The following is an 11,877-nucleotide window of genomic DNA, read 5'->3' as shown; positions in this document are numbered from 1 at the left end:
GTCAAGGACTCAAATACCAGTCCTTCCTCATGTTCTTATATATTTTGGTATTTCTATCTTAGGCATCATCATTCCCAGTTCTCTTCCTCAGATGTTTCTGCCCAGTGCCCCTTGTAGAGGGGAGGAGATGAAAATCTTAAAGGCAAGTTTCCCCATTCTGACACAGTATGCAGTATATCCCCACATTTAGTTGTCCATTTCTCTCCCTCCCCTTCGTTGCAGGACCAGAAGCTATTTTTTTCAAGGTAGCCTCAACAGAGATACGATTTCCCCACCCATTCTAATTTACTTCACCTTCCCCAGTGCACCATTCCATGGAGGATAAATGAACAGAGATTGTTGATGCTTTCCACAGTTTTAGACTTTTCCCATGCCTTTAGGGTACATGGCCAAATGTTTTATTCTAACTTTTGTGTTGGCTGCTTGCTTTAATTGTCTGCTCCAACAGAGGCAGTTCAGTTCTCCATGCAAGCTCAGCTGACCTGACCATAACCACTTTTGTTTCCTCATTAACTGCTATCCAGGGACAACCAAAACAGAGACTGACTGTGGGAAAAGGACACCTCAAAAATGCATCCTTTCTTTCATAAGGCAGTTATTGATCAATGCACCAGGCACCATAAAAATTACATATAATATCAGTAAAACATGGCTTCAGTTTAAGAAGTAGCTTATAGCTTGGTAGAATATACAGATATAAAAATTAGGTCAGTAGTATCTTATAGTTTCTATGATAGAAGGAGGTTCAGGATGTGGGATGGATACTTAATATTGCAACACAAAGTGACATGGGGTGTAAAAGGCCAATGTCCTTCAGAGTCCAAAAAAGATTTGTACATAAGTGACTAGTGCAGAGTCTTAAAAAGTGTGTAGATAATTTTCAGAGTGGTAGGGACTGGAGGAGAAAATATTTTTGCCACAGGAACAGCACGGAAAAAGGTACAGCTGAGTGACAAAAGTTAGGATATTGCAAATTGCTCAGTATGGCGGGGTGATAAATTAGGTATGAATGGGTGGAGACAGATGATGAGGGGGCATGGGTCAGCACAAGTAGGGCCTTGAGAACTTGTTCATAGTGCCTGTCACTCTGCCCAGTGGCTGGGGCTTAGTTTGAATTAGAATTAGAGATGAAAAGATAATATTCACTATTGCTTCTTTCAACTGAAACACATCATTTGCTATATCTTTCTTCATTATTGCTTACCCAATCAGTTCTACAGATATTTTAAAACAGCCTTATTCAAAACCATTTCAAAGTTCTTAACAAACTAACAATCAGAGTTCTTTGTAATCATTTATTATTTCTCCCATCATACACACACAGTAACTTAGTACTTGTTATTTTAGGAAAACACAAAGAAAATCCTTATTTTTTTTAAAGATTTTATTTATTTATTTGACAGAGAGAAATCACAAGTAGGCAGAGAGGCAGGCAGAGAGAGAGAGAGGGAAGCAGGCTCCCTGCTGAGCAGAGAGTCCGATGCGGGACTCAATCCCAGGACCCTGAGATCATGACCTGAGCTGAAGGCAGTGGCTTAACCCACTGAGCCACCTAGGCGCCCAAGAGAATCCTCATTTTAAGATTTCTCACACAATTTGGCCTTATTTCAAACATCTTTACTACTTGTTACTTACTCATTTATATCTGTATTGAAAGTCAGCTTTCTGTCTGCCTGCTTTTTAAAATGTGGTTGTAATATTTCCTTTCATTTAACTGATATTAATATTTATATTTTATTCATTTTTATTCCTTTTTTAATATTTAGTGTACTAATTCTCAATTATAGGGGCAAATTTAACAGAATTTTCTAAACATAGAAAAGTCATTTGATATCAGCATGGACAGACATTCTCCTTACTACCTATAGAAAGGGAAAGATTACATTTGACTCATATCCTGCTCTGTGTATAAAATATGTCCACTAGATATAATCACCTTATTTGAATTCTATTACTATTATTTCACAATCAGAAAGAATAACTTTAGCCAGTGGGGAAGTGGAATATATTTTGAATTGGACTCTTGGTAAATCAGGCAAACTGTTTGAGAATGGAAAATATATTTTGACATTTTACATTTCCTAGTTTTCATTCTGAAAGGAATACATGTGATTGTCTTATAGTACTCAATTTATCCCTCTTTTCATTAAAAACTTAGTGTTCAATTTTGTCTTTTTAATTTAATATATTTTCCTCGAATTAATTTTTATTTAGGTAATATCATTTTCAGTAATGCTGTCTACTCACATTATATAATCCTACTTTGTGAGGAAAATGGAAACATTTTTTTATCATTTTTGTTAAGTTTTTATATTAATTTGAGTTAGTTAACATACAGTGCTATATTAGTTTCAATATAGTGATTCAAAACTTAATACAACACCCAGTACTCATCATAGAAGTGCACCCTTTAATCTCCATCAGCCATTTAACCCATCCCTCACCAACTCCCCTCTGGTAAACATCAGTGTGTTCTTATAGATAGTCTGTTTCTGTTTTGTCCCGTCCTTTTCTTTATTCATTATTTTATTTATTAAATCCACATGTGAGTGAAATCATGTGGTATTTGTTTTTCTCTGACTAACTTAGTTCGCCTAGTGTTATACTCTTTATTTCCATTCATGTCACTGTAAATTGCAAGATTCCACTTTTTTAATCACTGAATAGTATTCCATGTATACATGTACACATTTAAAAAAGAAAATAGTGTATATATATATACATATACATATATAGTGTATATATATATAACAATATATATAATATAATATATAATATATACACTATTTTCTTTTTTAAATATTTTAAATATTTTAATTAAATTATAGTTAGTTAACACACAATGAAATATTAATTTAAAGTGTACAATACACTGATTTAACACTTTAATACAATACCCAGTACCCATTACAGGGACACTCCTTAGTTGCCTTTACTTATTTCACCCATTCCCTCACCCACCTCCCTTCTTATAACCATAGATTTATTCTCTATAGATATTCTGTATCTTGGTTTGTCTCTCTCATTCTCTCACTCTTGCTTTCATCCCCCCCCCATTTGCTCATTTGTTTTGTTTCTTAAATTCCATATATAGTGAAATCATTTGGTATTTGACTTTCTTTTCCCTGACTGATTTATTTCACTTAGCATAATATTCTCCAGTTCCATCCACATAATTGCAAGTGGCAGATATATGACACATATATATATGTCATAAATAGTTAAATATGTTAAATATTTATATAATATATATAATATATATCCATATATAATACCCATATATAATATATATATAAAATCTCATCACATCCTTTTTATCTTTTCATCAATTGATAGTCACTTGGCCTGCTTCCATGTCTTGGTTATTATAAATAATGCTGTTATAAATATAGGGGTGCATGTATCCATGTGGATTAATGTTTTTGTATACTTTGGGTAAATATACAAGACTGTGGTGGTTGGATCACAAGGTGATTCTATTGCTAACTTTTTGAGGAACCTCCATAATGTTTCCAGAGTGGCTGTACCAGTTTGCTTTCCCCCCAACAGTGCATGAGTGTTTCTTTTTACCTGCATCCTCACCAATGCCTGTTGTTTCTTGGTTTGTTAATTTTAGCCATTCTGACAGGTGTGAGGTGGTATCTCATTATGGATTTGATTTGTACTTCCCTGATGATGAGTGCTGTTGAACAGCATTGCATGTGTATGTTAACCATCTGGATGTCTCTTGAAGAAATGCCCATGTGTTCTGCTCATTTAATTGAATTATTATTGGGACTTGAGTTTTATAAATCTTTATATATTTTGGGTACTAGCTCTTTACAGATACATCCTTTGCAAACATCTTCCATTCAGTAGGTTATCTTTCAGTTTTGTTGACTGCTTTCTTCACTGTGCAGAAGCTTTTTATTTTGATGAAGTCCCATTAGTTTATTTTGCATTTATTTCCCTTGCCTCAGGAGTAAATGGCAAGATTCCACTCTTTTTTAATCACTAAATAGTATTCCATGTGTGTGTATGTGTATATATATATACATATATATATGTACATATATATATGTATATATATAATATTCATATTTAATATATTTAAATATATTTTATTTAAATAAATATAAATATATTATATTTAATATATTGCCTAGATAAGTCAGAAGACTTATCTAGGGAAGTTACTATAGCAGATGTTAAAGAAGTTATTGCCTGTGTTCTTCTCTAGGATTTTGATGGTTTAAAGTCTCACACTGAGGTCTTTCATTCATTTTGAATTTATTTTTGTGTATAATGTAAGCAAGTAGTCTAATTTCATTCTTCTGCATTTGGCTGCCCAGTTTTCCCAACACCATTTCTTGAAGGGACTGCCTTTTTCTCATTGAGTATTCTTTCCTGCTTTGTCAAAGATCAGTTGACCATATAGTTGTGGATTCATTTTGGGGTTTTCCATTTTGTTCCATTGATCCATGTGTCCATTTTTGTGCCAGTACCATGTTGTCTTGATTACTACAGCTTTATAATATAATTTGATGTTTTCAGTGCAATTGTAAATGGGATTATTTTCTTAATTTCTCTTTCTGCTGGTTCATAATTGGTGTACCAGAATTGCAACAGATTTCTGCACATTGACTTTGTATCCTGTGACTTCACTGAATTCATGTATTAGTTCTAGCAGTTTTTGGGTGGAGACTTTCAGGTTTTCTATATAGGGTATCATATCATTTGAAAACTGTGTTAGCTTTACTTCTTCCTTGCTGATTTCAATGTCATTCATTCATCTATTCATTTATTCAATTGCTGAGGCTAGGACTTCCATTACTATGTTAAATAACAGTTCTGTAGTGGACGTCCATGTCTTGTTAATGACCATAGAGGAGAAGCTCTTAGTTTTTTTCTAATTAGGGATAACATCAGCTGTGGGAATTTCATGTATGGCCTTTATTATGTTGAGGTATGTTCCCCTCTAATTTTACTTTGTTGAGGGTTTTTATCAAGAATGTATGTTGTGGGGGCACCTGGGTGGCTCAGTGGGTTAAAGCCTCTGCCTTCAGCTCAGGTCATGGTCTTAGGGTCCTGAGATTGAGCCTCGCATCAGTCTTTCAGCTCAGTGGGGAGCCTGCTTCCTCCTCTCTCTCTGCCTGCCTCTCTGTCTACTTGTGATCTCTATCAAATAAATAAATAAAATCTTTAAAAAAAAAAAAAAGAATGGATGTTGTGGGGCACCTGGGTGGCTCAGATGGTTAGGCATCTGCTTGAGCCTCACATCAGTCTCCCTGCTCATCAGGGAGTCTGCTTCACCCTCTCTCTCCCCACTCTCTGCTCTGCTTGTGTTCTCTCACTCTCTCTGTCAAATAAACAAATAAAATCTTAAAAAAAAAAAAAGAATGGATATTGTGGGGTGCCTGAGTGGCTGAGTGGGTTAAAGCCTCTGCTTTCGGCTTGGGTCATGATCCCAGGGTCCTGAGATTGAGCCCCGCATTGCACACTCTGCTCAGCAGGGAGCCTGCTTCCTCCTCTCTCTGCCTGCCTCTCTGCCTACTTGTGACCTCTGAGTGTCAAATAAATAAATAAAATCTTTAAAAAAATTTATAGAAAAAGAATGGATGTTGTACTTTGACAAATGGTTTTCTTGCATATATTAAAATGCTTATATGGTTCTTATCTTTTCTCTTATTGATGTGATATATCAGGTTAATTGATTTGGGAATATTGAACTACTCTTATGACCCAGGAATAAATCTCATGTAGTTGTGGTGAATATGTTTTTAATATATTTTTAAGTGGTGTTTGCTAAATATTTTATTTATTTATTTATTTATTTATTTATTTATTTATTTATTTATTATAAACATGTATTTTTATCCCCAGGGGTACAGGTCTGTGAATCACCAGGTTTACACACTTCACAGCACTCACCATGTTTGCTAAATATTTTATTGAGAACTTTTACATCCATGTTCATCAGGGTGTTGGTCTATAGTTCTCCTTTTTAATGAAGTACTTAACTAATTTTGGTATCAGGGTAATGCTGGTGTCATAGAATATATTTGGAAACTCTTTTTTTTTTCCTTTTCTATATTTTGGAATAGTTTGAGAAGAATTTGGTATTAAGTCTTTAAATGTTTGGTAGAATTCACCTATGAAGCCATCTGGCCCTGGACTTTTGTTTGGAGATTTTAGATTACTGATTCAATTTATTTGCCAGTTTTTGATGTACTCAAGTTTTCTATTTCTTCTTGTTTCAATTTTGACAAGCTTTATGTTTATGAGAATTTATCCATCTTCTAGGTTGTCTGGTTTGTTGTCATCTAATTTTTCATAGTATTCTTTTATAATTGCATTTCTGTGGTATGCATAGTTATTTCTCCTTTCTCCTTTATCAAAGTTTTATCTATTTCACTTCTTTTTCTCTCTTTCTTTTTCCTCCCTTCCTTCCTCCCTTCCTTCCTTCCTTCCTTTGTTCCTTAATATGTCTGGCTAAATGTTTATCAGTTTTATTGATTTTTTTTTTCCCCAAAGAATCAGCTTCGGGGTTCATTATTTTTTTTTTTTTTTTGCCTTTTTAGTTTCCATAAAATTTATTTCTGTTAAAATCTTTATTTATCTCATTCTTTTGGTTTCGGGCTTTGTTTGTTCTTTTTATAATTTCTTTAGTGTGATGCTTGTTTTCCATCAGAATTTTTTTCTTGCTTATTGAAGTAGGCCTGATTACTATAAACTTCCCTATTAGAACAATTTTTGTTGCATCCCAAAAGCTTTGGATCATTGTGTATTTATTTTTTTCTACACAGTGTTTGGTTCTTCTTTTATTTCCCTGGTTAACCCATTCATTGTTAGCAGAATGTTATTTAACCTGCATGAGTTTGTTTTCTTTACAGGTGTGTGTGTGTGTGTGTGTGTGTGTGTGTGTGTGTGTGTGTGTGACTTGCAGTTTTACAGAATTGTGGTCATAAAGGTTGCATCGTGTGCCTTTGATTTTCTTGAATTTCCTGAGGTTTGTTTTGTGGGCTACTATGTGATCCACTCTGAAGAATTTTGAGTGTGTACTTGAAAAATATGTGTATCCTAATGTTGAAGGATGGGATATTTTGAATATCTCTATTAAATCCATCTGGCCCAGTGTTTCATTCAAAGCCATTATTTTCTTGTTTATTTTCTATTTAGATATTTGTCCATTGATTAAAGTGATGTGTTGAAGTACCATAGTTTTATTGTATTTTTCAATTAGTTCCTTAATGTTTGTTATTAAACATTTTATGTATTTGGCTGCTTTTGTATAGGGTGCATATATATTTGTAATTGGTATATATTCTTGTTGAACTGTCCCCCTTGTGATTATGTAGTGTCCTTCTTTGTCTCTTGTTACAGTCTTTGTTTTAAAGTCTATTTTGTTGAATATAAATATTGCTATCCCAGCCTTTTTTTTTTCTTGACATCTATTTGAATGATAGATGATTCTCCATCTTCTCACTTTTAATCTGCAGGTTTCTTTATATCTAAAATGGGTCACTGTTAGGCAGCATACAGATTTTTTTTAAATCCATTTTGTTATGGTATGTCTTTTGATTGGAACGTTTATTCCATTTACATTCAAAATAATTGATAGATATGTATTTATTACCATCTTATTACTTGTTTTGTGGTTTATTCCGAAGACCTTCTCTGATGTTGTCTTGTCTTTCATGGTTTGCTGATTTTCTTCAGTGATATTTTTTAAATTAATTTTCTTTATTCCTTGTGTATTGATTAGTAGTTATTGATTTATGGTTACTATAAGGTTTGTATATAAAACTTCTTCATAGAGTAGTCTATATTAAGTTGATGGTCATTTAAAGTTGAACATTTTTTCCTCTCTCCTTTAACATCTTAGGTATATGTTAATTCATTTCATATTCTATTTTTTGTGAGTTCACTGACTGATTTTTTACAGAAATATTCATTTTTACTGCTTTTGTGCTTCCTACTTTTACATTGTCACTTTTGATCAGTCCCTTTCACTCAAATAATCCACTTTAATATTTCTTGCGAGGTTGGTTGAGTGGTCACAAACTCCTTTAGTTTTTGTTTGTCTGGAAAACTATCTTTCCTTCTATTCTAAATGATAACTTCACTAGATAGAGTGTTTTTGGCTACAGATTTTCCCATCCTGCTCTTTGAATGTAGCATACTACTCCCTTCTGGTTTGCCAAATTTATGTTGAAAATCTCATGCTAGCCAGTGGGTTTCCATTGTAAGTTAATGACTCCTTTTTTCCTGCTGCTTTAAATTTTTCTTTTGTCTGTATTTTGCCAATTTAATTACAGCATATCTTTGTATGTCTCTGGTTTTGTTGCATAGGATGGGTTTCTCTGCTCCCCCTGAATCTCAATATTTGTGTCCTTCCCAAGACATGGCAAGTTTTCAGCTATTATGTCTTTAAATAAATTTTCTGCTCTTTTTCTCTCTTCTTCTTCTCCTGGCACTCCTTTGGTATGAACGTTATGTTTGATAGACTCACTGAGTTCCCTAAATCTCTTCTCATTTTGCGTATTTTCCTCTCTTTTGTTCAGCTTAATTACTTTCCATTACTCTGTTTTCTAGATTGCTACATTCCTCTGCTTCTTCCAGCTTACTCTTCATTCTATCAAGTATGTTTTCATTTTGTTTATTGAACCCTTTATCTCTGTGACATTATTCCTTATCTCTGTGGTAAGGGCTTTCCTCATGTCTTCCACTTTTCTCAAGTCCAGTGTTTTAAGGATCACTGCTTAAAATTCTCTGTCAGATATGTTACCTGTGTCTATTTCACTTAGATCACTGGCTGTGGCCTTGTTCTGTTCTTTCATTTTGGATAAATTCCCGTGTCTCCTCATTTTTCTGTCTCTGTGTGTCTGTTTCTCTGTGTTAAGAAAGTCAGCTGTGTCTTCTCTTCTTCAAAGTAGTGACTTTATGCAGAAGAGTTCCTGGAGTGCTCTGCAGCACAGTGTCTGCTGTTCCCTAGAACCTGACATTTCAGGAGAGTCTTCTTTGTGTGTTGCCTATCCCCTGCTGTTCTGTCTGAGTCACTTTCCCTTACAGTGCAATTGTTTGCACTTCCTCTATGCCTTTTGTGGGCTATACTTGCTCTCTGTGGTGTTAGTGGGACACAGGCAAGCTAGCTTGAAGGGTTGTGCTCACTGGGAATCTTGGAAGTACAGTGGTTCATGATGGACCTCTAGTCATATCCCAGGTCCCCTGAAGCACTGCAGTGACAGCCTGCTAGGCTGGCTGGTGATGTGAGGCTGGGTGTGCATGTCAGAATGGCTGGCCATAGCTGGGTCTGGTGTGCAATGTTGGCTGGGCGCACCTGGCTTGCCACATCCTGGTGGCAGCATGGAGGTTGGAAATGATGTACCAGCTGAGTGTGGTGTGGCAGCTGCATGGAATGCATAGTGACAGCTGTGCACCTGGTAGCTAGGCATGGCACATGGTGGCAGCCCAAAACCAAAAATTTAGTTTAAAATAAAAATTATTAAATATTTAATTATTCAACTTTGTTTTATAATCTCTAGATAAAGTTTTAAAACCATGAGGACCTTACTTTTCTCTGTTGATATAGTGTACACAGAGGACTGTGTAAGAATGTGTTATAAAGAGGAAAGATGAGGAGAAATTTCCCATCCCCTTTTCTCCCTATGTTAAGAACTGAATATTGGGTTTTGCATGCATATTTTTATTGACAGTTAAAACCAGGGAGATGACACTTGCTTCTTTATTTTGAGAGATAGTTAATTTCAATAGAAATGATCTCATTTTTTTTGATATATGTACACATTTACATTTGATTGGTTTTAGCAATTAGTGTCCAGACAACTCCAAAATTGAAAACACTCAAAAGTCTCAAAAATCTTGGAGAGTCATTGGACTTGATTGATATTCTGAATCAACTACATATTGAGGGTAAAAAATTAAGTTGCACAAATTTTTTTCCTTCACTCCTTCAACTTGTACATTGTGATTCTATGATAAATTGTTTCACATGTACCTGTTTTCATTTCCGTCTTAGCAGAAGCAGTTCCTTCTGTAGAAATGGAAAGGGCCAATGACAGTTCCCTGATGGGTTTCATCCTTCTAGGCTTCTCAGACCACCCTCACCTGGAGGCTGCACTCTTTGTATTTGTCCTTTTTTTCTACCTCCTGACGCTTGTGGGGAACTTCGCCATCATCGTTATCTCATACCTGGATCCTCTTCTCCACACCCCTATGTACTTTTTCCTCAGCAACCTCTCACTGCTGGACCTCTGCTTCACCACTAGCCTCGCACCTCAGACCCTAGTTAACCTGCGAGGTCCAGAGAAGACTATCACTTATGGTGGTTGTGTGGTGCAACTCTATATTTCTCTAGCACTGGGCTCCACTGAGTGTATCCTTCTGGCTATAATGGCTTTGGATCGCTACATTGCTGTCTGCAAGCCCCTTCACTATGTGTCTATCATGAACCCACGGCTATGCCAACAGCTAGCATCCATCTCCTGGCTCAGTGGTTTGGCTAATTCCCTGATCCATGCTACTTTTACCTTACAATTGCCTCTTTGTGGCAACCATAGACTTGATCATTTTATTTGTGAAGTACCAGCTCTTCTCAAATTGGCTTGTGTGGACACCACTGTCAATGAGTTGGTACTTTTTGTGGTTAGTGTCCTGTTTCTTCTAGTTCCCCCAGCACTCATTCTTATCTCCTATGGCTTCATTAGTCAAGCTGTGCTGAAGATAAAGTCAGTGGAAGCAAGGCACAAAGCCTTTAGCACTTGCTCCTCCCACCTTACAGTGGTAATTATTTTCTATGGCACCATAATCTACATGTACCTGCAACCAAGTAACAGCTATACTCAGGACCAAGGCAAGTTTATCTCCCTCTTCTATACCATGGTGACCCCAACCTTAAATCCTATTATCTACACTTTAAGGAACAAGGACATGAAAGTAGCTCTGAAAACACTTCTGTCAAAAAAAAAAAAAATGTGCTCCCTACAAACATGATGTTCAAGGAAGTGTTTCCAAGACATGTAGTCAGTCACCCAGCTTCTATTTAGTCAAACCACATTACCATATTTCCCAATTTCATCCCAGTTAAACTTACACTCACTTAATCCAACAAGGGAGATTTTCCTCTCATACAGGTAACTAAACAAAATATATGCTTATTTAAATTCAGAGCTTGAGCCATGGGGAAGAGAGCTTTAAATAGATTGTAGCCCTCACCACAAAGTTTATATTTTATTTCTGACATTTATTCTCAGGGAGTCAATAAAAGTAAATAATTACATATTTGCCAATTGTCTGGGTTGCAATTTACTTTTTGTTGTTGTTTTCATTTTGATGAATTATTTAGTGTTTTAACACCTTAAATTTACTTTATAATGTCTCTTCATTAAAGCTTCATGTTGGAAAATAAGCACTTTATATATGTACTTCCCATACCAAGTCAGAAAAACATATTCTCATACTATCAATTTATTAAAAACAAGGATATCATAATAACTGTTCTTTTCCATATTTTCATTTAAAAACAACTACCAAGAAAGACTAAGAGAAACAAAATACACTAAGCATATTATTTTTATTTTTTGTTTTACCCAAAAAGATACTACCTTATTCCCATTTCCAGGCTAGATTTCATTTCAGAAATAAGAAGCTGTGCCTTATCACTAGGTAACATTTTTCTTGACATTGTTTGTAAATAGAACATCAAAAAAATGGCAGTTTTCACAGTCACTCTTTTTATTGATATTTTCTCAGTTAAATATGAATATTCAGATTCTAAAATACATATAGTAATTTTTATTTTCATTGTAACTGCAAAACAGAAGGGCTTACTGGGGAAGGCCTGATGTAAGATGATAAGGAAAGAAGACCCTAAACATA

The 11,877-nt window shown here is 35.1% G+C and overlaps 1 protein-coding gene across 1 annotated transcript; it reads left to right on the top strand.

The window, feature by feature from the left end:
* Positions 1-10,041: 10,041 nt before the first annotated feature.
* LOC116585777 (olfactory receptor 2G3) lies at positions 10,042-10,992 on the top strand. Its single transcript, XM_032335033.1, has one exon. The coding sequence runs from the start codon at positions 10,042-10,044 to the stop codon at positions 10,990-10,992; it is 951 nt and encodes a 316-aa protein (XP_032190924.1).
* Positions 10,993-11,877: the final 885 nt, after the last annotated feature.

Source organism: Mustela erminea, chromosome 3 (genome assembly GCF_009829155.1).
Source record: "Mustela erminea isolate mMusErm1 chromosome 3, mMusErm1.Pri, whole genome shotgun sequence".
Lineage (NCBI taxonomy): Eukaryota > Metazoa > Chordata > Mammalia > Carnivora > Mustelidae > Mustela > Mustela erminea.
This window is presented reverse-complemented; position numbering and strand designations above follow the sequence as displayed.